We start from the raw sequence: 27,979 nt of genomic DNA on the forward strand, positions 1-27,979 counted from the left end.
ACAAGACATTGCTGTGCACCCTGCTTATATTATTGCTGTGTATTCGCTGGACAGTGGGATATTTAAGCTTACCCCATCCTCGTTTGCTCTCCTGACCGCTGCATATCATCTGAAAGCGATTTGGCGCGTTGCATATGTCACCAAGTTTTCCCAAACTGCATATTTTAGTGAGAGGGAACCATAGCCTACTTCAAGCTCTTGCTGGTTGCTAGCAGTACACTTTTCCACTAAGCTACTCCTCCAATCGCGCACAGGCCCTCCTGCTGTTGTAGCAGCAGCAGGCAGTAAAACCATAAACATATAACATATTACTGTACCGTTCGGCACAGCGCTAGTTTACGTAGAACGCAGGTATACGGAGTATACCCACTTCAACATTTCAGGCATTTCAGTATACCCACTTAAAATTGATTGATCCACTATTTAGAATAGCACAAATACATACAATATACCCACTTCAAAAAAGCTCAAATATACAGTATACCCACCACAAAAAAGTATACTACACCACTGACAGCACTGTACCGTACCGAAGGTCATTACGGTTCGGTTCGGTATGAATACAGTGCACCGTTACGGGCCTAGTAGATACATAGTAATTGTTATGAATGCATATGTTAAAGGTATTTAGTTATTTATTTTCAGAATTCATGCTACCCATTCACTAATGTTACCTTTTTCATGAATACTTACCACTACCGTCAAATTCTAAGTTTTCATTATGACTGGAAAAATTGTACTTTTTATACATGAAAAGGGGGGTCTTCTCCATGGTCCGCCATTTTGGCTGCAATAATGACTGTACTTGGGCCATACTACAAAATATTAGTTTATTACTTAGTAAACTTTTATGAAAAAAAGTTTGGCAAAAATTTGGCAATAGGCAACCCAGTGTCAATGAGCACCATAGTTGCAGTGCCTTTTTTTTACCATTTTCTGCACAGTGTACCTTAAAACATTAATTGACTGAACATAACTAACTGCGTTAACTATTGAGGTCATTATCGCGCGATAATTTTGTTAACGCTTAAAGCAGCAAGTTTTTATCTTATATTTATTATATGGTGTGACGTCATCGGTCGAATGCTCCATTCATTTCAATGGGGCTCCCCAACATTCGCACGTCTGTTATTTTTCGATAACGGACGGGTTGGTCTATAACAGACCGCTGTCAATGGCAACAAGACTTTTCACTGCTAAAGCGACTTTTCAACAAGACTCTAATCAGCTGCTGTGATAGACAACACCTGTTGTCCAGGCTACCTAGCTGTTGCCTAGCGGTGTTCCACAACGGCACTGTTTTGTTTTGCGCAGCAATAATGTTTTTACATGAAAAACTATAATAAACTTAACATTAAATAGGTCTAAAGAAATGTCCCCGCCATGTGTGACTCATTTAAGTATATCCATATAATAAGCGGGTTAACGTTCGGCGAGTCGGCCGCTTTGTGGAATAGCAGCACTCCGCTCCGCGTCGGGGTCTAAAGATTCTCTCTGTCGTGCTGCTATTCCACGGTAGCGACCTTCTCGCCGAACGTTAACCCTTACTTATTATATGGTGTGACGTCATCGGTTGAATGCTCCATTCATTTCAATGGGGCTCCCCAACGTTCGCACGTCTGTTATTTTTCGATAACGGACGGGTTGGTCTATAACAGACCGCTGTCAACGGCAAGAAGACTTTTCACTGCTAAAGCGACTTTTCAACAAGACTCTAATCAGCTGCTGTGATACACAACACCTGTTGTCCTAGTGGTGTTCCACAACTGTTTTGTTTTGCACAGCAACAATCTTTTGACATGAAAAACTATAATAAACTTAACATTAAATAGGCCTAAAGAAATGTCCCCGCCATGTGTGAATCATTTAAGTATATCCATATAATAAGCGGGTTAACGTTCGGCGAGTCGGTCGCTTTGTGGAATAGCAGCACTCCGCTCCGCGTCGGGGTCTAAAGATTCTCTCTGTCGTGCTGCTATTCCACGGTAGCGACCTTCTTGCCGAACGTTAACCCTTACATATTTATTTTTTGCAAATATTCACTTCCTGAAGAGAACGAAACAAACAAAAAATGATTTTTTTAAATTAAAATTTCAACATTGAACATCTTTTGGCTAAATAGCCACCAAGCTTTAAAAAAACGTTCCTTGGAATTTTTGCTCCCTCTGCGCTTGGCCTGATCCACTTAACCTTTTGCAAGTGCTCAATCCAATCCTTTAAAATTACACCAAAATAGTGCTGCATATGCTCCTCTGTACAGTTTTCCCCTAAATTAAGTTTAATTATTTTTCTATGAGGCCAGGGGGCGTTTGGTTAAAAAAAAGGTTGAGAACCACTGACATAGATGGATGCATCTGGTGTCCACCTGTCAGACTTGTTGTTAATATGCTTGCCCTGTATGTTGCACCTAGCGTGGCCAGCTTTGCACTGAACCTTCTGAAATGACCGTTCCATGTTTTTGTTGACATTGGAGCACTCTGTTTAAGCCAGTTAGCGACTGGTAACTTCATTGGGTATGCAATAATTTTGAGTTCCCATTCATATATTATTTACAGTTAAAATGGGTATGCAATTACCAGTAATGTTAACTTGTATAATATTACTGCAAAGGTTAAGAAGTGCTGGGAGACCCATTAACAACATCTGAGAAGAGACACAAAGACACACAAAGACACAAAGAGCACTGTTTTGTTAAGATTGACATGTCTTATTGTTTTTTTACAGCGACAGCGACGACTGAGGATTGTCAGAAGAGTGGTATGACCAGCCTTGTGACTTCCTCAGAGCATCTCTGAGCTTTTGAAAGTCATCGAATCAGATAAGAGTACTCACAGTCCTTTGGACACTTTTTTTAATGGACTACCTTTATGGACTGAATTCTTTTTCATATTTTTTGAAGAGCTCTTCTTTTCTTCCGCTTTCCGTCATTCATCAAAACACTCATCAAGGGCGAATCCTGTGCAAAATCACATAGCTGATTTAAACATAAAATAAAGTAGTCAACTTTTCACTCCATTGTAATGCTTTCCTGTTTCCTGCCTTCTTTTTGGTGTTGTATACGATTATGAAGGCATACCTCTCTGTCTCTGGACCAAGGTGAATGTTTGTTTCCAACTCCATCCCCTCCTCTACAGGCCCACTTTGCAAGCGCTACTTTTCATTGGTCATATCATATGCATAGAAATTATATTATATTATATTATATTATATTATATTATATTACATTACATTACATTATATTATAAGATGCAGTGAAATTAGAGTTGGAAATGTTCCTTCAATCTGAGAAGACTAGTACTGCAGCATGAGTGGCATACACAGACTTCTATTGGCATACCATGTTTTGCATTTGTAATAAACTGAAAAAGCCATAACATTCCATTGCCTGGACAAAATGCATAAGTATATAATGGTGCAATGGTGCTGCAGGACATGTTCAGGAGACATCTCAGGCATGGAGACATCACCATGTTTAGGTCAAAAGGTAGGTTAGGGGGCAGCCGTGGTCTAGTGGCTAGAGAGTTGAGAGTTAGAGAGTGGAGTTCTACATGACTCTGTGTGTGTGTGTGTGTGTGTGTGTCTGTCTGTCTGTCTGTCTGTCTGTCTGTCTGTCTGTCTGTCTGTCTGTCTGTCTGTCTGTCTGTCTGTCTGTCTGTCTGTCTGTCTGTCTGTCTGTGCGTGCGAGAGAGAGAGTGAGATGTGAGTGTGTGTATAATATAATATCTTAATATCTCTTAAGTTTATTCACAGAAGCCTTGGTTACCGTGATTTGAAATGGTTATTAAATGCTCTTTCCATCAAGAGAAATTGGCTAGCCGATAGGAAACAGCGCCTGTATCAAGCCCAAAAATATGTGTCTGTAAAGAAATGCAAGCTGTGTTATTTTTTCCAGTAACAACAAAATGGCCAGGAAAGAAATGCCAACGTTGTTTTAGTGATTAGGTGAATTATCTGCCTATGAAAAAAGCACAATATGCGGATAAATATTCCCTTTTCAACTTTGATGGGTGAAGACTTCCCATTGACTGTGCATTGTGTGACGTCATCCCCAGTCTTTTTATTTTTGTTATTTTTTTAGATCAACATGCACATTTTTGGGGTGGCAACACCCAGAATATTGCTTTACACAGTGAGAGTGAGAACGAAACTCATTCTCTAGAGGAGCTACGATTCTTGTCCCTCCGCCTCAGGTGGACAGCAGGTACTTTGGGGAAATGTGATTGGTAAACGGGGTGGGGAAAATGTGTTTTATATGGAACATCCAAGACGGGTGAAGGGAGAAGGCCAGGTGAACGCTGGCGAGCGAGAGGGCGACCATGGACGGAAGGCCGCCGACGTACCCGCTGTCCACCTTAGGCGGAGGGACAAGAATCGTAGCTCCTTTAGAAAATGAGTTTCGTTCTCACTCTCAATATGTAAAGCAATATTCTGCCTGTTGCCACCCCGAGAATGTGCAAAAAAAATAACTAACATAAAAAGACTCTGGGGATGACGTCACACAATGCACAGTGAATGGGAAGTCTTCTCGCTGGTATTCGGGGAGAGTCAGGCATGGATGGGACGGCATAGGTGCACCGCATGGACTGAATGGAGAAGTGGGACGGCATATTGCCAGAATCGAGAGTCACTGCATGAAGAATCATAATAATAATATTACTTTTGTTTTATATAGCGCCTTTCAAAACACCCAAAGTCGCTTCACAGAGTGTTGAGTAGGAAAGTGTGAGTGTGTGTGTGCGTCAGTGTGTGAGCGTGTGTGTGAATGGATGTAAGTGAATGTGCTTGTGGAACTAGCAGCCATAGGCCTCCAGGAAGAGATGTGTCTTAAGGTGTTGCTGAAACATGGCCAGTGAGGGGGCATTCTGGATGTGGTCAGGCAGATTGTTCCAAAGAATGGGAGCAGCTACATGGAAGGCTCTGTCACTAGTGGCCTTGAGCCTGGTATGAGGGACGATCAGCTGGTCCTTGGAAAAGGACCGCAGGGATCTTGAGGGGTCATAGGGGTAAAGGAGGTCCGTGAGGTAGTGGGGTGCCAGACCACGGAGGGACTTGAAGGTTAGGAGGAGGACTTTGTAGGTAATGCGTGACTTGATGGGGAGCCAGTGAAGCGGCTTGAGTATGGGGGTGATGTGCTGCCAGGGTCTAGTGCCTGTTATGATCCTGGCAGCAGAGTTCTGGACATATTGCAGTCTGTCTAGGGCCTTGTTGGGTAGACCAAGCAGGATGGCATTGCAGTAGTCCAGACGGGAGGAGATGAAGGAGTGAGTGAGCGTCTCCGTAACTGTCTTAGAGAGTGAAGGCCTGAGTCTGGAGATGTTTTGGAGATGATAGAATGCCGATTTGGTGACTTTTTTGATGTGGGAGTGAAGTGAAAGTGATGAATCCAAGATGACACCCAGGTTACGTACTTCAGGGGATGGGGTGATGGTGCATCCATCGATGTCCATATCGCTCTCAATGTGCATGTTGCACATGTTCAGGATGGAAATGAAAAAAGAAAACATCACATACGTATAACAAGTCAAATTGGCATTTTTAAAAAGAAGAATTCATGGAGAATAAATAAAAAATATTTTAAAAATCTGTGGACAATCCCACAAGGGGTTCTGGAGCTCTGAAAATGACACCCAAAATGATTTGTCAGACTTGTGCGGTCTTCTGTTCAAACACTGATAAAGTTTCCTTTCTATTTATTGCTTTTTATGAGAGTGTTTCTACTTATTTCTACAATGGGGGAAAAAAACCAAGAACCTATATTGGGCACAAATATGTCTTCTGGAGGGCTAAACAGAGCACAGCCAAAAACTGCAATAAAATTTGTATCATCTTTGAGGGAATGCTATGACGATGCACGATCATCCAGACCAAAACGGACAGTTTTGCAACCAACTATTCCTATCTATGTACCAGCATGCATAATGTGAGCTTCCTTTGTGGTTTAGTTCTTGAGCCATGGGCTTGTGAATTTTGACACCCCCCTGGGCACCCCCCTCCCCCAGTGAAAATGGCTGTAACATGGAAAGTATTTTACACGCAAATAAATTTACAGTGTTTCTCTTAAGTACCATGGGTACATTTGGTATTTTTTTCAGATTTTTTTTGAGACCTAAGTGCGCAGGCTCCTGTTGAATTGACATGGAATGACCCTGTTGGCAAACAGCTGTTTTCCTCCACAAGGATCGCCACTACCGCCCTGAGGCCTGACCTTGTGCTCTGGTCCCCTTCCCTAAAGAAGGTACGTATATATAGTGGAGCTCACTGTACCATAAAGCTATCCATAGAGCTCCATGTAGGGGGCATACGAGCTGAAACAACTGTGGTATTCTGAGTTGGCCGTGGAAGCTCGACATCGAAGCTGGAATACTGAAGTCCACCCAGTGGATGTTGGATGCAGAGGCTTTGTGGGAAAATCTTCTGCAAAACCTCTGAGGTACTTGGGAGATAGGGAGCAGCCAGTGGCTTTGGCTGAAGAGAAACGACCCTGGTTGGGCACCCAAGTAGTACAGCAGGAGGTATGCGGTCAGCCAGCCTAGACCTGACTCAGGGAACTGGACACCCCTGCCATGCATAGTCCCCTGAGATGTCTGCCAACAGGGTGACTTCCAGAGCTGATTGGGCTTGGGATACAAGCTCAGGTCTGATCACACTGCAGCTGGCCGACTCTGGAGAGGGTGTAGTGTCACCGCGTGACCCAGAGTTACACTACTGATGAGTTACATTACTGATGATGCGTACCCGTGAATTAATTTATCCCTCAAGTCCACCATCCATCAACAGCTCCTCAATTAAGCCTCTGCCTCTTGCCATCTGCCCAGCATCTTGATGGATGGAATGTGTTTAACTTAAGTGTGTGTATTTTCTGTGTTTGCCTGGCATGATGATGCAAATCACTTTTGACATATGCCTTGTTATTGATGCATGTTAATGCATGTCCACATCAATTTGAATGTTTGTGTCACAAGTCTTATTTCTCCCTCAAGTCCACCAAGTGTATGTGCTTGCACAAGAATAATAACATTCTGCGACCCACCAGTTTAAAAACAATGCTTTACCATGCTAGCTTTTTGTTCTCAGTTAAATTGAGCTTCAGACTCAGTATGAGGGTTAGTTAATGAGGTCCAGAAAAACAACATACTTAAATATCGGCTAATACAGTATGTCACATAAGTAAGTACACCCCTCACATCTCAACAGATTAGTAAGTATATCTTTTCATAGGACAGCATTAAAGAAATTTCACTTTGACACAATGATTCTCTCTTCACACCACACAACATGCTTCCAATGATCCATATCCTTGGTCTGTTCATCTCTCTTGAGACCAAGATAAACAAATTTACTTTAGATGGCGTCAAGCATGTGTGGTGGTAAACAAGTGTGCTTTACAAAAAAGTGGATCATCTGGCTAGTCAAGCATGTAGTGGGACTGACATGGTTGGGGGATGCATGAATGCCATCAACATTGGAAGTTTGAATTATACCTAAAAAAAAACACGCATGTCATCATGCACTGTGACAACTGAAGCAGATTGTGATATTCTCCTTAGGATTTCATTCAAATCTCACACCAATCTGTTCAAGCCAGATGCAGACTCAAAATGTAAAAGTTAAATGTAAAAAAGGTTAAAACGCACACAGATGACCTCCCTTTTAATTCCTTTCCATTTGAGACGATTTGGGCCAACACGGCCCCTTCTCTACTGGATTTTAATCTGGGGTGTGCTCACTTGTGTGGGTACATGTTCAAAAATGAATGGCTGTATTTAGATTTTTTTGTGAGTGAACAACAAATGTAAGCGGTTAAATATGTTGTTAACAGGTCACTAATCATTGTGTCAAAGTGAAATTTCTGTAATACTTTCCTATGAAAAGATATACTCACAAATCTGCAAAAACTGTGAGGGGTGCACTCACTTATGAGACATACTGTAACTGCTAAGACTTGTAATGCTCAGGAAGTAAATAAAATTCATCAAGGTGACTTCCAGAGCTAATTGGGCTTGAGATGCAAGCGCAGGTCTGATCACACTGCAGCTGGCCGACTCTGGAGAGGGTGTAGTGTTGAGTTACATTACTGATGATGCGTATCCATGAATTAATTTATCCCTCAAGTCCACCATCCATCAACAGCTCCTCAATTAAGCCTCTGCCTCAACCCCCACGCACACTCAACACTCAACACACTTGGGCTTTTCTCTGTGGCTCTTGGTGGAGGCGGATGCACTTTCTGATCTCTCTCCCTCCCCTATCTTTTCCCCTGCTACGCCAGTCTTGTTTTGTCCTGTTTGCCTTCAGAGACTCTCACTGTCTTGTTTTTCGAAACTAAATTAATCATGGATTTAATCAACTGGTCGATCTACACAATTGTCGCCATTAAATTGGGTTTGGGAGAGTCCAGAAGTTCAGATGGGACCACGACGACAGGTGATGTGATGGACGCTTTGGCGGAGTAGTGTGCCAGTCACCGATGGCCATGGAGGACATACAGGATATTTACTCTTGCGGAACCAGGATTTTAGGCATCTTGATGATTGGATTTTTCTTTTGCCAGATTCAAATTTGTTTTAAACTGCAGCAGCCACTCACAGCCCCAGGCTGCCTCGGAATGATTGGTAAGGTGGTGCTATTGCTGTTGGTACTCGGACTTGTCGTTGTGAACTGTGAAGGGACTGGACTCATGGTCACTTTTTGGACTTGTGGCTCGCAACTGCCAAATGGGATCCACCTTAGGGTGAAGCCAACAGAGTTGCAATGAGAATGAATCGGATCGACCATCATTGAGTTTGAGCAGGCATGGAAAATTGTGGAATGCAAGCACTCAACCCAAAAACCCAAACAACCCTTATCTGTTTTGGCGCCCCTGTCTGCAGTGGCCTAGGCCAAGGTCAATGCAGGAACAAACAGTCTCCCTGGAAGAACAACATAATGAAGATGCTCTGCCCCCTCTAACACCCCCACCCCCAAGAACACCTTGGATTGTTTACTCTTCTGGTGGCCAGCAGGCTCCCAGAGGTGTGGCTCCTCAGTACCCTCTCCCCCATCCAACCCCTCCACAGTTATGGTGTCTTTATGTTGTGTTGTCTTCATATGTGCTGATCTGCTGAGGGTTTTTTAACTTATATCCTCATATTGTGCCCACCATTATTTGAAGGCATGAGACTTTTTTTTCCCTCTCCTCTCCCTATGTTGTTATTATGCTTTCTTAATGCCGCCTGTCTACCTGCCTGGTCCATGTCTAGCCTACCCCTCCCTCCCCTTGTCTTATACTGTATTGTGCATGTAATGTACTGGTGGGTTGAAAGTGTTCTTATGGGCGCTGCTCTCGCGGCGACTGCACCCTGTGTGGCGAGAACGAATTTCCCCTTGGGGACAAAAAAGGCTACTACTACTACTACTACTAAGGGACTGTTCGTAATTTACCGGGGGGGGAGGGCTGGTGCGTAGGGGGGGAGGGCCATGATGAAAAAAAATGAGGTGGAGGGGAGGGCCATGGCAAAAAAAATCGGAGTTAGGGGGAGGGCCATGGAAAAAAAAAACGAATTTATTTTATTTTATTTTTATTTATTTTTTTAAACAATAATAAAACATGTTCTGAAACACATCGCTTTGCGATGCAAGGTCCCGGTGCATACTATAGCACTGAAGCGTGTATCTGTAGTCAAAAAACTATCAGGTGCAGCTACTGTAGATTGCCCGCGCTGACTCTCTTTCACTGTAGGATTGCTAGTGCTACGGAGGAACATTGAGCATCATAGAAAATGCCCGTGAGCAAATATCAAACTAGCTGATGTGAACTATATGGGCTAAACAGTTTGGGAAGTTTTGACAACGAATTGGATGGGCATTTCCAGAGGAATTTTGGAGAGGTGTTGTAGTCAACTGGTGGTCACAGCCTCTGGTAAGCCATGATTTTATTTATTGGCACCGCCGTGTGCTTACATTTGTGTTCAAAGAACTTCAAAGACCCCAACCAGACCGGAAAGAACTACCTAGGCCTAGACATTTGGCCTAGACGTACTTTGGTAGAACGGTGCAGTGACGCGAGTTTGTTCTGTTTAGCTTGTGGTGTCAAGGTAGTAATAAAAATGGTATTAACGGTGATGTGTTGGCCATGCATCATAAGGTCTTGAAACCATTGGAGGAGCTAACTTGTTGTGAAGAGAAGTCTCATCACTTTGGTGAACAAAAACGGACCAACTAAGCAAGGAATTATGTACATTTAAAGCGTGACGGGAGAAGGGAATGTCACCAAAGTTGTGCATCGTGTCAGGTAAGAAGTGACTTTTGTTTCTTGCTGTGGAGATTGGATTCGTAGAAGCGTGTTGCTGGTGAAGTAGTCTAGCTTAGCCTCGGAGTTGGCTATGGGGTGAATCTGAAGGAGAGCACAGCCGATGGTGTGTCTGGCTTGTCTATCATCACAGTTGTCAAAGTTGAATTGCCGCGGTGTGTAATGGCTGTGCTATTGTTGGATGTTTTGGAATGTTGTACTGGTTCTGTTTTGGCAATTTGTTCCTTTTGACCACCATAGCACCGCCACCACCTATTAATGCGTCTTAATGGCCTACGTTAAATGCAAACTAAAGGTGGCTTTCTCACTCTCCCTGTATCAATAGCCAGCAATGGCTCGAGCTGCTTTGGCGCTTAGCCTACTTCTTGCTCCGATCACATCCCGAACTCTTTGGCCGTCAGAGTGTAATTACATTCGGGAAGGTAGAGCTATGCCTGTGTGTGTGCGTGCGTGCTTTTATGCGCGGTCTGGGAGACCGAGATGCACCTGATCCACAGTCGCAATTGCAAGAAAATCTAAATTATTTGAAAGCCCGGTCACCTCTCACGAGTGCATCGCATAGCCTAGTCAAAGCATTTCTTCTAATTTCACACATTGCACACTGGCCATGCTGAAGAGACAAACTGTCAAGGCAGCGCGATTTGCTCTTGAGCCCTCACCTCCACATCAGGTGCGCGTTTCACTTCCGCAAGAAGAACATTAATAGTGTCAAAGTGAGATGTTAAAGAAAAAAAAGTTAAATCTAGCCATCCTTGTTTAGGCTACATAAAACATGAGGAAGTTATTCAGATGTGATTCGCCATTCCTCACCCTAAAATTGATTAGAACGCAGGAAATAGCATCTAAAAAAGTTCCTGCGTCCCTGGCTTCGCTACTGTGCTGAACATGTAAAACGTACCTTGTGAAAGGCGCTGCTTGTCGAGCAGGGGAATATTGAAGCTACGGTGGGGAAACTCTCTCCACTTTGTAGTTTACAGTAGTAACAACTCGGACATTGGTATTGAAATGGAAGTTTTTATTATCATTATTATTATTATTATTATTATTATTATTATTATTATTATTATTTTCACTTAACACGTACAAAAATAGTGAAGGCAATTTGTCTTGGTGACAGTGGAGTTAAAAGGCATCCCATGCAGCCGCAGAGGTAGATTCTTGCGGCTTCAGGTATCCACTGATATCGATAGCACATAATAGTGCAGACAACCGCCCTTGATGTAGGCTACTCTGACTGTTCTCATGATGGTTGTTCATCTACCAATTTGAAATATATATTTTTTTATCTGTAGGGGGAGGGCCATGGGAAAACAAAATTGAAGTGGGGGGAGGGCCATGGGGAAAAAAATTGAGGTGGAGGGGGGGGCCATGATTTTTTTTTTTGACCGGACTTCCAGCGCACCAGCCCTCCCCCCCCGGTAAATAACGTACAGTCCCTAACATCCTTCGCCCAGTGCTATCCCAGCATCTTGATGGATGGAATATATGTATTTAGTTTATGTGTGTATATTTTCTGTTTGCATGACATGATGATGCAAATCAATACTGACATATGAGTAATGCTTTGTTATTGATACATTACATGTCCAAATAAATTTGAATGTTTGTTTCACAATTATTTCTCCCTCAAATCCACCAAGCGGGTGTGAATATAGCACAACAATAATAGCATTCTGTGTTTTTGAACCAGCTCTGCGACCCACATTTGGGTCCTGACCCACCAGTCAAAAAACAGTGCTCTATAACATGGTAGCTTTTTGTGCTAGTTAAATCGAGCTTCAGACTCAGTATGAGGGTTGGTTAATGGGGTCCAGAACAAGAACATAGTTACATATTGGCTACCAACTGGTCATGCTCAGGAAATAAATAAAATATTGTCAAGATTGTTGTTGTATGTATCTCGGAACGAGGCCTGCATATACAAAGACCAAAATAATTCACAACAGACAAATGACAAAAACATAAATGAGAACGTAATATGAAGAAATGAAGCATGTTGTTTTCTGGGCACTGCAATTAGTTTTTTTTTTTATTCTGCCAGTTGTGACATAACAACTTATTTTCATAAGTTTCTAAATAACTTCTCCTTTTTTCAGTTTGTGGTAGACCTATTATGTCCCGCTTCAGGCCGGACTTATTCAGGATAGTAGGAGGGCAAGACAGCACACCCGGCACCTGGCCTTGGCAAGTGAGCTTGCAGCGACCCCCTTATCATTTCTGTGGGGGTTCCCTCATTGCCAGCCAATGGGTTCTAACTGCAGCGCACTGCTTTGCAAAGTAAGTTAATAGTTGGTTTGGTTGAATGACAATTTTATTGGTGAGTCCCCACCATTGTGTAAGTATAAAATAAGTACAAGTTACAATATGTTTTGTTCCTGACTGATGAGGAATTTCTGGTTTCCCACCCTGGAGATGCATGTAAATTTACCATTGTATTGATAGGAAACTCTGTAACATACAATGTGCTCTGTGTATTTTAACCGATTGCATATCATTTTTAATCGTTAAAAACATAACAATAAAATTATGTTGTTTTTTTTTCATTCCTCCCAAGTATGGATACAACCAATCTGTTTGTGGGGCTTGGTTTTCAAGACCTGTCTGGCTTCAACAACAATGCTGTGACCATTCCAGTGTCCAGGATCATACGGCACCCCAGCTTTAGTTCAAGTACATTCAATAATGACATTGCACTACTACAGATGAGTGCCCCAGTTACCTTCACGGACTACATCAGGCCTGTCTGCCTAGCAGATGGCAACAGTGTGTTCCATACCAGCACAGAGAGTTGGGTCACTGGCTGGGGGCACATTAAGGAAGGAGGTATACCATTTCACTCACTGGCTGTGCAATTATACACAGTAAATTATGTGGTGTCAATATTTCAGAGTAAACATCCGTTGTGACATGAATTCTGATATAGTATTTACAACACTGCCAAGAGTCAAATTACTCAGTCAAAAGTCTGTGTAAAATTCTACAGGTTGCCAGTGTAAATGACTCTACATATCTTAATATTTATACAATATTGTGTACATAACTCAAAGTCAAAGAGTAAAATTAAGACACTGATTCTTGAGAAAGCGGCTAAAACATGTCTCTGCAATAAACTGCCAATTCTGTTGAAAATAAACTACATTTTCATGAACAAAATGAATCCAGGTAAAGACACAGGGGTCTGTTACATAAATGTACAGTCGTTTGAAATATTTAAGTGTAATTTTATTACTTTTCATGGCTATAAACCTGCCCACACCCTGTAAAAACAGCTGTCCCAAGGACAGACATCATCATTTCAATTGACTTAAAATGTAAAAATCACTGATATTATTGAATAATATCACCATAATGTGAAAGTCCATATTGAAGTGGTTCTGCAGATATGCACATAGTGCGTGTAAAGCAATATTTTCTGATTTCTGAAAGTGTGTCCAGCATATTAGTCACCACCGTCAGATTTTTTTTAAAAGACAATAAAATCAGGTATGCGCAAGGTCATTGTCATTACTTAGGACCCCTTTTCAAACCTTTAGATCTACTGAGTACTTAACCATCACTGAAGCTCCTGTAAGTTTACTAATTTCTCCTCAATTTGATCATTTGTTTGGACACTGGTACTGTCCCAACCATAAACTGTCAACACCGTCGGGGGTTTTAATAGTATTATTGTTACATTAATGTTAATTATATATACTTTTTCAGAAGCGTCATGAAGCCCCTAAGAAACAGAGCGAAAACGAAGTGGCTAATGTGAGCAAAAAATGCACAATATGTAAAAGAGTGTTTTTTTTTGTCTCACACCGTCAGATGTCACCACTGTCAGATTTTGTTCCGCTCATCATCTTGTTCCATATTTTACTAAATTGTGCTGGTTAATGAAACATTACCAGACATGTTAGTAATAATTGTGACCCAAACTTATACTCCAGCCTCCACTGAGGTGCATTTGGAGGGTTTTTTGTCACAAAACCTGACGGTGGTGACATCTGATGTAGTTCACAAAAAAGCATGTGTTTTACATGTTTTTGACAAGTTTTAAGAATTTGCTTCCAATAAGTATCTACAATTATGTTGAATTGTAAAAGTAATTCACTTAAATACAGTAAACTTATTTTTTTACTTCTAATTCTGTCTGACGCTGGTGACAAAACAAAAAAAAAGCCCATTTTATGAAAAATGTAAAACATGGGGAGCTTGGCCAATACATTCACTGCACAGCCAAGACGTTCCTCTATGATAATACACCTCTATATTTTGGATTTGAACAACTTAAAACCTGTTTATGCCACACTTTCAACAATCTAGGCCTACTTCCTAGAGTATCTAAGAAATGAAGAAAAACACATGCATAAACATACTGTGCACACACAAAAATAAAGTGTTTATGCTAGATGTCATTGACTTGAGAGGGCTATTTATTTTGCTAAATGTAGGTAATAATTAGGTCACTTTCACCACCTTCAGATTACTGTCACCACCGTCAGTTCTTAAGTCACCACCGTAAGAAGGAGTTTTGGACATTTTAAATGAATGTGCTTACAAAATGTTCCTTTGTAGTTGTTGAATTATCAAAGTAATAGCAAATTTAAGCCTACACGAATATTTGTGAAATTACAAAAAAATGTTTGATCTATTTAGCCATTAAGTAAGCATTGTCTGACAGCACATATTTTTAAATTAGAACACATGAAGCCGTATTAAAATAGAATGAAAGTGAATTTTCAACATTTAAAGGCGTATGTGTGAACCAAAAAACACACACAATCATTTAAAAACTCCAGATACATATGCAACCAAATCAATACACTTTTTATTGCTTTTAATTGTGTCTGACGGTGTTGACAAAAAACAAGGTATGATCGGAGAAAAACCTGATTTCTGAAAAAAATGGAAAATGGGGAGATTGGCCTTGTGCATTTCTGAAAAGCCAAGACCTTTGTCTACGAGGATATACCATATTATTTTGTAATTCACTTCGTTTTTTTCTTTCAAGATTACAACCTGTTTTAGCCACTTCCTCAAGAATCAGTGATGACTATTAACACTAATTTTGAAAGGAAGTTGATTTAAACTCATTAAGAATTGTATTAACATTTATATTTTTACAGTGTATGAGCATAAGGTATAAGGTAACCTATTGTACTGTCTTCATTGAGTGTTTTCTTTATGCCTCTTCTAGTGTCGAACCCAGCTCCTGGAACTCTACAGGAAGTTGATGTGCCTGTCATAGGAAACAGACAGTGTAAATGCTACTATGGCAGATATATTACTAACAATATGATCTGTGCTGGTTATGTCGCTGGGGGCAAAGATGCATGCCAGGTACTTTCAGCCTTGTTGCCATGTTTCCATACTATAGCAAATGCAGTGTAATCATCATGATGACCTGATGCTGACATACATTCAGAAACGAAAATGTACAATACAAATATTTCATTTACTTCTGCAATAATCCCATAAAACAGACTGTTAGAACTGTTAGCAGTGTGTGCATGCCATGGATTACTATACTGTACACCACAAGTGGAGGAAAGCACTTCACATGGACGGAGGTTCACTAGTCTAATGCAGGGGTGTCAAACTCAGGCCCGGGGGCCAAATCTGGCTCGCGGAGTAATTTTAATTGGCCCACGAGATCATTTCAAATATGTATTACAGTTGGCCCTCAAACATCATCAATGTACAGTGTACCAAGTCTTGAACATGAAATTTGGTATTTCTCAGAAGTATGAGCGGGCCCAGGCCAATGACACAGCTCACACTCCTATACAACACAATATGTGCCAGTGTGTGTGAAATTAAACTGAGTATTAAGTGCGTGCCTGCACGAATTTAGTCCAAGTCATTAAAAATAAATCTTGAGCTCGGCCCGCGACTTTGTTCCATATTTTGATTTTGGCCCTCCATCAATTTGAGTTTGACACTCCTGATCTAATGCAATCTGTAAGGAAGTTCAGAAAGGAAGTTCTTTGAAGATGGAAATTCGATTTAAGGAAAAAACCTATTTAAGGAAGTCTCCCTCGATTTTAAAAATAGATTTTCATGTGATACCCCAACTTTCAAAAAGTAAGCAAACTGCTAATAGATTTTTTTTATGGAATTGTGTTTGTTTCTAGGGAGATTCAGGTGGTCCAATGGTGATTGAACAGAACTCAGTTTGGATCCAGTCAGGAATAGTCAGTTTCGGCCTTGGATGTGCTCGACCAAATTATCCAGGAGTTTACGCCAGGGTGTCATCTTACAAGTCCTGGATTGAGTCCCACACCAGCAATGATCCACCAAGCTACGTCCACTTCTCCTCGACTGGGGTGGATGCTGACAGCAGTTTCACGTGTTAGAGGAGCACAATGACTTCACCTGAAAGCGAAAGCCCAACTGGGAAACTCCAACTCCCATTGTCATTGTGACACAGAACACAAGTGGTCACTGCACACTGAACACAACGAAATTGCATTTATGACTCACCCCTGCAAGGGGGCAGCCCCCAATGGGTTTCCATGGGAGCAGTGCGGCAGGATGGTACCATGCTCAGGGTACCTCAGTCGTGGAGGAGGGTGGGGAAGAGCACTGGTTAATTACTCCCCCCACCTTTCCTGGCGGGTCGGGAGTCGAACCGGCAACATTTGGGCTACAAGTATGACACCTTAACCACTTACCCATGACTGCCCTTTCAACTGCAGTGACATCCATCGTGTGCAGGAGCTAATTAAGCATCTAAAAACTCTCTCTCTCTCTGAGAAAGAACTTGTATTAATGTGAGTGGTTGTGTGTGTGTGTGTGTGTGTGTGTGTGTGTGTGTGTGTGTGTGTGTGTGTGTGTGTGTGTGTGTGTGTGTGTGTGTGTGTGTGTGTGTGTGTGTGTGTGTGTGTGTTATTTAAGTGAATATTTTATTGATTTCATTGTCAGCTGATACTTGAATAGCAATTTAAACTAACAGGTGCAAATAAAATATACAAAGTATATGTTAAAAGTCAGCGTGTGATTCGAAACAGGATGAAATGTTTTATAAAAAAAAGTTGAAATGCAGCATTAAACTGTATTTACTTTAGTAATTGTTAGGTAAAACAGTACAGTTCTTAAACCTTACTCTGTGTTGTGTGTTTGCCTCAAGGGTATAACACTTTTCCTGCATTTTTTCAATATGTAATATGGTCAAAGTCAGTTCTACTCAGTATTGTGTGAATATCAACACTGGAATGTGAAGAAATCACCTCACTGTAGAGTTGCAATTACACTTGGCACCTTCAGAATTTTACATTAACATTTGACTCCGCTGGTGGAGTGGTTTGACTCCAGTGTAAATACTCTATCTAGAGTTACTTTGAAGATACAGGCTGTTGGTGTACCTGCTGGGCATTGCTGCCTGACACACCTCCACCGGTGCACTCTCTGCAAATGTGTTCCCCTCACCTATGGGCAGAAATGGGTCATCGGCTGGGGACCACCAGTCACTGATGTTTCGCTCCTTTAACCCCAGTACATCTCTTGGTGGCGGAGCAATGGCTGGTACCTCTACCTGCCACCTACCGGTCAAACTCAAATGGGCCAAAATCAAAATCTGGAACGAAGTCGTGGGCCAAACTCCACAATTATTTTTAAAAATTGACTAAAATTGTGCATGCATGCACTTCATACTCATAGTTAAATTTAACATACACTCTTTCCCTTCATGGGATTTGTTAGTTCAAATGTGTCTACACATCCTGTGACACAGCAAATTTCATGTTCAAGTCATATTACACTATACATTGATGGTGTATGTGGGCCAACTGTAATATACATTTGAAATGATCTCACGGGCCGAATAAAATGGCTCCACTGGCCATATTTGCCCCCCGTGCCTGAGTTTGACATCCCCGCCCTAGGTGTTCCGCCCCCACCCTCTATCTCTCCTCCTCAGCCACAGCCAGAAGCTGCCCTTCCTCTGCCTCCTCCGCCAGTTCCTTGATGGCTTTCCGGCTCCCTGCTACAGCAGCCAATGTCTCGAAGCAGGCGAACTGTTGAGGAGCCCACAAAGAACCTACACTTTAACAGGGCATGGAATTGCTTTCCTGTCAGCCTCCTCCTGACACTCTGCTGCCAGGTCTGCATACTTGGAACATTTGCGCTCAATCCTTGTTCCCACGGGGGCAGTGAGTTCCACCATCAGGATAGTCTTGTCTGGAACTGACCACAAAATCAGATCTGGCCGGAGCGTTGTTTCCAATATCTCCCTTGGAAACTGGAGCTGTCTGCCCAGGTCAACCCACATGGTCCACTCACCACCAGTTCACTCAGAAATTGACACCCAAAATTTGACTGTGTACTGCCCCACTTAAAACATTCACGCACACACAGCTGTGTATCATTGTCATGATATGTGCGTAACATGTTGAATTACTGTAAACTTGTGGAAGATTGGCCAGATAAGGGCCTTGTTATCCATGTCAATGAATTCCACAGTAACTACAGTTATGATGCCAGCATAGACCTACAATGAGTGTATACGTACAATACATCAATCACACATTTAGACTTAGACTTAGACTTAGACTTAGACTTCTTTATTGTCCATTAAACTTACATAAAATGGAGATTTTGCTTTGGTGGTGGCATAGGACGCACAAGGACACACAAGACAAACACACATCACAGTCAACACAATAAAGAATAAATATATATATATATATATATATGTGTGTGTGTGTGTGTGTGTGTGGATAAAAGATAGATAGATAAAACGTGTGGAATAAAATTAAATCTCATTACTCAATTAAAATTAAGGTACACTGTGTAACATTGTTTGTACCTTATTTCCATAATTTATGTTGCCTATATGCAGACTCCGAAGGTCTCCTAACTGAAGGTCTCCTAAAGTTGCGTTCACCTGACATCACATGGATCCCGGAAAAGAACGAGCCTGGAGTACATTTCTGTACTAGACTCTTTCTGTACTAGATTCTTTGGTGTAATGGTATGACCAAAGAGAATAGATTAGATGTTATATATTGGGAAATATTGGGGTAGGAACTTATGTTATATTGGGGTTGCCCCACCAGGGCTGGTTAGTGTGGGACGTCCCAGTTTGTCCTGTGGTTTTGCCGGGTTATCTTCTTTAGTAAAAGAATGACCAAATAAGTGACATGTCTCCGTTTTGATTGAATGGGTGTACACTACACACTCGGTTACTACACTGGCGACGAGGATAAAACTGTGAAGCGGACAGGCCAAAGTCAGTTTGTAATCTCCACAGATTCGCACTCCACCATCATTAGCCCTGTTGGGGCAACCCCAATATAACATAAGTTCCTACCCCAATATTTCCCAATATATAACATTGGATACTTGAAGTCTGTGCATTTCCTGGATCTTTGTGATGTCATGTGAACACCCCTTTAGGGGACCTGTGGAGTCTTTTTCTCATTGCAATTGGGATGCTGAATGAAAAAGAGTCCCTCAAAAGTTGTTGTGGCCAGGCTGACAGCTGGGAAACTTTATCGTTTTCTCCACGGAGGAGGGGCCAGGAGGCGGGACGAGGAGACAAGCGCAAGTGGAGGAGGCAAGGTCGCATATTAAAACGCACTGTAGGAGACCTTTGGATGGCGGTAGCGCACAACTTATGCATTCTGTCACCAAATGCCACCGAAAGAGAAGAAGAAGGAGGAGACAAAACTTGAGCACAGTCCTTTGCATTGGGTGGCCGTTGTTTCAATCCTCTATTAAATTTACTCTCTTTGATATGGCATCTAAGCTCATTGAGACACCATGCCCCAAAGTAAGATCATTTTCACAAGGTGTGGTGAATTTAAGGTTGATTGTTTAAGTGACCTCGGCTTCAGACAGGGCTGGACTGGCCATCTGGTTTAGCAAGCATTTCCCGGTGGGTCCTAAAAATAGGGGCCCACGAGAGTGCGGGGCCCACCGCTGAGTTAGTTCTGCGCCACTAATTATGAGGGGCCCTATTAAGCCAAAAGTGCCAGGGACCTATTTCTCCCCCAGCCCAGCCCTGGCTTCAGACTGACATGAAAGTATTGATGGCATGTAATACATGATAATGTCCAGCAGGCGGCACTGTGCCACATTCTCTGACTGCACTTCCCTCAATAGCCATCAGGTGAAGACATTAGCCTTTTTCAAGGGGTGGATTCCAATATGCGGACGTCTGTCCTCCCTTGCTCACTTGCCTGCTTGTGACCTCATGATGATGTCACTGATGACAGAAAATTAATTCAATATCTTGCAAAAACACAATTCTAATGTCATTTTCTCATTTGCAATTGGGGATGGTGAATGAAAAATAGTCCCTCAAAAGTTGTGGCTAGGCTGACGGCAGGGAAACTTTGTTTTCTCCAATGAGGCGGCGCCAGGACGCGGGGCGAGGCCACAAGCACAAGTGGAGGACGGGAGCGTGCATATTAGAATGCACACATGGTGATCCTGGATGCATCCAAATAGCTGACACACACACACACCCAGGAGGAGGAAGATAAGTTCTGTTTAATCGGATCATTCATTCATTCATTCATTCATTCATTCATTCATTCATTCATTCATTCATTCATTCAATCAATCAATCAATCAATCATTCATTCATTCATTCAATTGCTTGTTTATTTCCACGTTATTACGTTGTTTATTACGTTGTTGCTTGCTTGGATACACAGAGATATTAGTAAATGACTCTGGGATGTGTGTGTGTGTGTGTGTGTGTGTGTGTGGGTGTGTGTGTGTGTGTGTGTGTGTTTGTGTGTGTGTGTGTGTGTGTGTGTGTGTGTGTGTGTGTGTGTGTGTGTGTGTGTGTGTGTGTGTGTGTGTGTGTGTGTGTGTGTTTGTGTGTGTGTGTGTGTGTGTGTGTGTGTGTGTGGTCTCCAGGGTATGTCAGGAAGATGGCTTCACACCCTTCTGTCGCTTCCCCGTCATACACTTGCCCTGCACAAAAACACCCACACACAGAGAGAGAGGGGGGGGGAGAGAGAGAGAGAGAGAGAGAGAGAGAGAGAGAGAGAGAGAGAGAGAGAGAGAGAGAGAGAGAGAGAGAGAGAGAGAAACAAGAGCACAACATGAGCAAACACATGCATGCACACACACACACACACACACACACACACACACACACACACACACACACACACACACACACACACACACACACACACACACACACACACACACACACACACACACATGATGTTGAGCATGTAAGCATGTGTATAGGCATGAATAGACCAAGCGAGACATGAGCGATTCCAACGGAAGTAATTGACATTTTATTGAATCGCATGACAAAAGCGGTTCGGGCGACTAGAGGTGATTTGTGCGTCTTGAGCGACAGTTTGTAGTTGAACTTGAGCTAATATTATGCACCATTGAGGACACAGAGGTCATGTCTTCTGTATTTTTTTATTTAAATTTTTTAAATTTTAAAACGTATCTGTTGAAAATCAATCTATGATCAACAATGGTAAATGCAGCCTGTATACATTCCCCCTCAAACACAACCCATATATTTTTTAAATCATCACTTGAAATATCCAGACTATAGACTATTATCATAATATTAGCAAGCCTTGCAACAGTCTCATGGATACATTGCAAGGAAAAGTCTTCTCACCAAACATTCCAGAGCGCATCCTCAAGGCAGTGATTAATAAAAAGAGTTGGAAGCATTCTAAATTTACAGTGTGTGTGTGTGTGTGTGTGTGTGTGTGTGTGTGTGTGTGTGTGTGTGTGTGTGTGTGTGTGTGTGTGTGTGTGTGTGTGTGTGTGTGTGTGTGTGTGTGTGTTTGTGTGTGTGTGTTAGTGTGTGCTCCACTCACCTTGATGCGTGTGATCTTCTCCAGTGATTTGCGACGCCCCGATTTCTCACCGCCTGGGGGAGACTGGGGAACAGACACATAAATGTATGACGTTCACTATGTCTTAAATTATCTCAAGTTTATTTTGCTTCAGACATGTGAAAGTTTTATCTTTTATCTGACATGATCGTCACACTTCACCACCTATGTGACCCTCTGATGTAGACGGAGGTTTCACCGTCGAAACATGTCAGGTAAAAGACAAAAACTTTCACATGTCTGGAAACAAAAGAATCTTGAAGACTTGGGGGCAAAGACACAGATGGAGTGGGGTGGGGGGACGATGGTGCAGAGAGTTGAAGTTGGATAGGGAAGGGGAAGGACATACTGAACATGTTGGAGTGTGTGTGTGTGTGTGTGTGTGTGTGTGTGTGTGTGTGTGTGTGTGTGTGTGTGTGTGTGTGTGTGTGTGTGTGTGTGTGTGTGTGTGTGTGTGTGTGTGTGTGTGTGTGTGTGTGTGGGTGTGGGTGCGTGCGTGCGTGCGTGCGTGTGGGTGTGGGTGTGAGTGTGTGTTACCTTGCGTGCCGTCAGCAGGTCCTGGTAGGTGCTGGAGCGCAGGAAACGACAGTAGCTATCTCTCTTCATCAGCTGGAAGATATGCATCTACAAACACAAACACACACACACACGAACACACAGGAACACACACACACACACACACACACACACACACACACACACACACACACACACACACACACACACACACACACACACACACACACACACACACACACACACACACATGAATACACACACACACAAACTATACACACATATACATACACAAACACACATACAGTGCACAGCAATAATAAGTACACCCTTGTTGAAAAGTAAAATTTTGAAGAAAAAAACACACAAACTTTTCTCAAAATAAGTGCCCCGTGCTTTAAGTTAAGCATGGTGGTTGGATTAAAATGGTTGGAGCTGTATGGATGCAATCAAGTGTAGGAAGCTGAATTTCACCAAAAGAAACATGCTTGTCAACATGCACTGTGACTACTGAAGAAGATCACGATACTCTCTATAGAATTTCATTCAAATCTCACACACATCTAGTTTAGCCAGATGCAGACTCAAAATGTAAAAGTTCAATGTAAGGCAAAGATGAAATAAGGCATACCGATGACCTGCCTTTTAATCCCTTTCAATTGCAAGACGTTTCGGGCCAACATGGCCCCTTCTCAGACACTCTGTAGGAGTTTAACATAGGGGTGTACTCACTTTTGCACTAGCATAATTTAAAAAAAATTGACAAATATGTCATTTATGTTATACTATTGACCTTACTTTTCTGTCGCTCAAAAGATGTTGTTGTATTACACTTACTCTATGAGCATTTTGGGGTGTTTATTAAAATATTGTTCAAAATGTTGCTTTTCAACAAGGGTGTACTCATTATTGCTGTGCACTTAATATACAAAAATATGAACACACACACACACACATGCGCGTGCACGCACACACACGAACACACACACACACGAACACACGCACACGTCCGCACATGAACACACACACACACACACATTAAAACACTCACACACACAAATGCACACACGCACGCGTGCAAACAAATACGTGTACACAAACACACGTGTGTGTGTGTGCAAGCGTTGCGCGATCATGTGTGTACCTGTGCGTCCTCAAAGCTGTATCTGCCGGGGTCTCTGACGTTGATGCTCGTGGTTTCGTGTGTGTGTGAGTCTAGGTTTATAGAGCTAGGCGCTCCCTCTGCCAGGAACTCACTCCAGATGTCCCGCACACACACGCTCACCTCCACCAGGGGGCGACACTTGAGGTCCTGCACCGCCAACCAGAACCTACAGGACACATAGGAATTAATACACACACACACACACACACACACACACACACACACACACACACACACACACGCACACATGCAAACACACGCACGCACACAAACGCACACACGCACTAACACACACACGCATGCACAGACGCACACATGTACGCACGCACATTTGGTTAGTTCATTTGGGAAGACCAATAATTATTGGCACAATACAGTGGCCCAAGCAATGGTGTGTCTTCTACATAAATACCAAAATTATACTGGTCGACCTGTACTGTACAGGTACAGTATTCAGGGGTACAAGTGACATCTCCTTCTTCATATATGCAAGCTGCTTTGCTTTCTTTCAGGAAATAACACACACACACACACACACACACACACACACACACACACACACACACACACACACACACACACACACACACACACACACACACACACACACACACACACACACACACACACACACACACACACACACACACACACACACACACACAGCCCAACCTTAATATCTTTGTGGGGTCCTTGTGGTGCCCTTCCCATCTTTCTTTGGCCCTTCCATTCATATAAACCCTAAAATAGCTAAAGAATGATAAATTGTGCCCAAAACAAAACAATCCCTAACCCTTACTTGTCAGTGAGGAAATATTTTTACACTTTTACTCTGACCAGTAACAACAAAACTACCACAGCAAAAGGGGTCAAAACAGATTTGGGCCCAATATGGAGCAATGGCCTCAGCATGAAGGTAGATTGGTGTAGTGCACACGCACACACACCCACACACACACACACACACACACACACACACACACACACACACACACACACACACACACACACACACACACACACACACACACACACACACACACACACACACACACACCTTAGGTTCTCTGAGCTGAACTCTGTCTGTAGGAACTTGAGGAACAGTTCTCTCCCAGCCGGATCCTTCAGGGCCTCTTCCAGAGAGAAGCTCCACTTCTTCACACGCACCGGGTGAGGCTCTCTACTGACACACAAGCACACATGCGCACGCATACACACACACACACACACACAAGAGCACAATACACACCCATCACACACATACACATACATGTACACACACACACACACACACACACAAACATCACACACACAGACACACACACCCATAACACACACATGCACACACACACACATAGACACCCATAACACATGCGCACACCCATCACACACACACATTCACACACACACACACACACACACACACACACACACACACACACACACACACACACACACACACACACACACACACACACACACACACACACACACACACACACACACAGGCACACCCACAGGCACACCCATCCCACACAGACGTTCATTCACACCCTCGCACACACACCATAATGGGTTACTCTGTGTGCAGCGAACAGCACATGAAGCTCTGCATACATAAACTTTGGCTTAGGATATTGGCCTTGTTTACATTAGACATTTCATTCAGAATTAACGCAATTAAATTCTGAATAAACCTTGATTCCGCTTTGAAAACATCATTTAAACACTTCACAATTCAGAATGAATTGGAAAAGCAATGTCAACTCAACTCAACCAAACTAGTTAATTCTGAATTATCAATTCATTAATTAAATTAATCATTATTCAAATACATTATTATTCAAATTAATTATTAATTATTACAGAGTGTTCCAGAACACTGATTGGATAATGGATAATGATGGTATTGATCTAGTCGGCAGTGCGGAGTTTGCACAGCTTCGCATGAATGGCAGCTCTTGGCAGAGACAGAGCAAAAGTTATTTACTATTGCTGACCATTACCATTCTAATACTGCTACAAGTACAAGGCACGTCCAAACGATAAGAGTCTCACTTTGCTGATGGAAAAACTTTGTTTATAAATAAACTTTCAAATTGTCAAACTTTCTAACACTAGCTGTGATTGGGTGATGCTAATAAGCGTAAATGAGCTGTGATTGGGTAATGCTAATAAGCGTAAATGAGCTGTGATTGGGTAATGCTAATGAGTGTACCTGTTCTCTGTCTCCCATAGGCTGGTGTCGTTACTCAGCCAGGGGTTCGAGGGTTCTGGGGGGGTCAGGAAGGGGTCGAACTCCTGAAACTGCTCTGAGTAGCTCATCACGCTGCAGACACACGCAGACACACGCAGACACACGCAGACACACGCACACACACACCTTACCATAAGATCAGCGCAACATTCACTGTTGACCGTGTGTGTGTGTGTGTGTGTGTGTGTGTGTGTGTGTGTGTGTGTGTGTGTGTGTGTGTGTGTGTGTGTGTGTGTGTGTGTGTGTGTGTGTGTGTGTGTGTGTGTGTGTGTGTGTGTTCACCTGTTCTTGGACACACTAACCTGTCTGCCATTTTGGATATTTCCGTGCAGTGTCTGTCCAGCTGTGTTTGAGCATGGAACACAAACACAAACATTCATTATATTTCATTACATTACACTAAGCTAACGCTTTTTCCAAAGTGACTTGCAGTCATTTACAGGGTATTGGTTACAGTCTCTAGAGCAGTGTGGGGTTAGGTCTTTGCTCAGTGGCCTTTCAGCCATGGAGGGAGGAAGGGATTCATAAAGGTGGGATTCAAACCTGCAACCCTGTGAGCTACATTCACATATTTTTAATGAAAAAACTAAAGGCTCAATACAGTGCCATGAGAAAGTTTGGGCACACTTTGTATTTATTTGATAGGACAGTCTGAGATGGTGACAGGAAGCGGGTGGGACAGAGAGACGGAGTGGGATCGGGAAATGACCCCGGCCGGACTCGAACCGGGATCCCCATAGGCATGCAAGCCCAAATGTGGGGGGCTTAGCGCGCTGCGCCACAGCAACCCCCAGCAGTGGAAGAATTTTAATAGGTGTTACAGAAACAATTTTATGTGGATTTAAACAAAAAATAGGCATGTGCATAACTATGGGCACCTCAAAGAAGGTATACCATTAATATGAAGTAGAGCTCACCTTTGCTGATGTAATGGCCTGTGGATACTTGCTATACAAGAAGACAAGTTCCAACTGCCTGGTGCAACTGAATAGTTGCCAATTATTCAATCCAGAACCCCTCTAATTCAGTCAGGTTACTCATTTGTCTTCTTCAGACATCCTGGTTCAAATAAATTCATTCTTTTTTAATGATGGTGATATCCCAAGACTGGTATGACCATTTCAAGACATTGTATTTGTTCTTTTTCCATTAACTCATTGTTGAATTTTGTTCAGTTCAGTGCAATCACTCTCCTTCTGGAAAGTCCAAACTTTGCTTAGCTTTAATTTTGTGACTGACACTTGAACATTATTTTGAAAAATCTGCTATTTGAAAGGACTTAGTGAGGCCCTCAACTGTAATAAGTTTTACAGTGTGTATGCGAGCCATGCAGACCTATAGCAGGGTATACTTTGGGCCAGAGGTCGTAGAATTTATATGTACATTTTTTGCCATGTCCACCTCCCATTGTCAAGGTCAAATAACTCTAGCTCAGTCTCATCTGACCACAGTATGATTTCCCAAAATGTTTTTAGCTTGTCCAGATAAGCTTTCTGCATACATTTAGCAACGTATTTCTGATGGATACACAGGAAAGCCTTTTTATGAATCAAGCATCCAATGAGCTTTTGCCTTGTGAAAAGCATACGCGGAAGGACCTATGTCTAAGTCTGCAGTATCACCAGCTATGGTCTTGTAGTTCTATGGGGGTGTTCTGTAGTGTGCCTGTTACCATTCTTACCATCCTTTGCCCATGCCTTTTAAAGCACTTTTCAAGCTACATTTTCCTTTCATGAGGACCATTCCTGTTTCTTTCCATGCTTTCCAGTCGAAAGTTTCCACTCAAATGGTATTCCATTTCTGGCTGTGGAGAAGAATTGTCCAAGACTTCCAGAATACTTTGTGTACCTTTCTCGTTATACAAAGTAATGAATTATCTTTGTTTGAAGTCTGCAAAGAGTTGTTCATAGCCCACTATATTGCCACTCCCCAACACAGAA

At 42.5% G+C, this 27,979-nt stretch overlaps 2 protein-coding genes across 2 annotated transcripts in view; one reads left to right on the top strand and one right to left on the bottom strand.

Annotated features, from left to right (window-relative positions):
* The window catches only part of LOC134435561 (serine protease 27-like), a 90,123-nt gene extending 73,245 nt beyond the window's left edge, over nt 1-16,878 (top strand). The window contains exons 2-5 of the mRNA XM_063184618.1: nt 12,385-12,565; nt 12,843-13,111; nt 15,468-15,610; nt 16,405-16,878. Of these exons, the coding sequence (XP_063040688.1) occupies nt 12,402-12,565; nt 12,843-13,111; nt 15,468-15,610; nt 16,405-16,626 (798 nt within the window). The 5' untranslated portion in view covers nt 12,385-12,401 and the 3' untranslated portion in view covers nt 16,627-16,878. The remainder of the gene's footprint in view (nt 1-12,384; nt 12,566-12,842; nt 13,112-15,467; nt 15,611-16,404) is intronic.
* Nucleotides 16,879-21,086: 4,208 nt separating this feature from the next.
* The window catches only part of LOC134470244 (regulator of G-protein signaling 6-like), a 32,962-nt gene continuing 26,069 nt past the window's right edge, over nt 21,087-27,979 (bottom strand). The window contains exons 13-19 of the mRNA XM_063224270.1: nt 26,342-26,382; nt 26,001-26,111; nt 24,840-24,962; nt 23,762-23,948; nt 22,639-22,725; nt 22,084-22,146; nt 21,087-21,196 (exon numbers count right to left, since the gene is read on the bottom strand). Coding sequence (XP_063080340.1) covers nt 21,146-21,196; nt 22,084-22,146; nt 22,639-22,725; nt 23,762-23,948; nt 24,840-24,962; nt 26,001-26,111; nt 26,342-26,382 — 663 coding nt within the window. The 3' untranslated portion in view covers nt 21,087-21,145. The remainder of the gene's footprint in view (nt 21,197-22,083; nt 22,147-22,638; nt 22,726-23,761; nt 23,949-24,839; nt 24,963-26,000; nt 26,112-26,341; nt 26,383-27,979) is intronic.

This window comes from Engraulis encrasicolus, chromosome 19 (assembly GCF_034702125.1).
Source record: "Engraulis encrasicolus isolate BLACKSEA-1 chromosome 19, IST_EnEncr_1.0, whole genome shotgun sequence".
NCBI classification, from domain to species: Eukaryota; Metazoa; Chordata; class Actinopteri; order Clupeiformes; family Engraulidae; genus Engraulis; species Engraulis encrasicolus.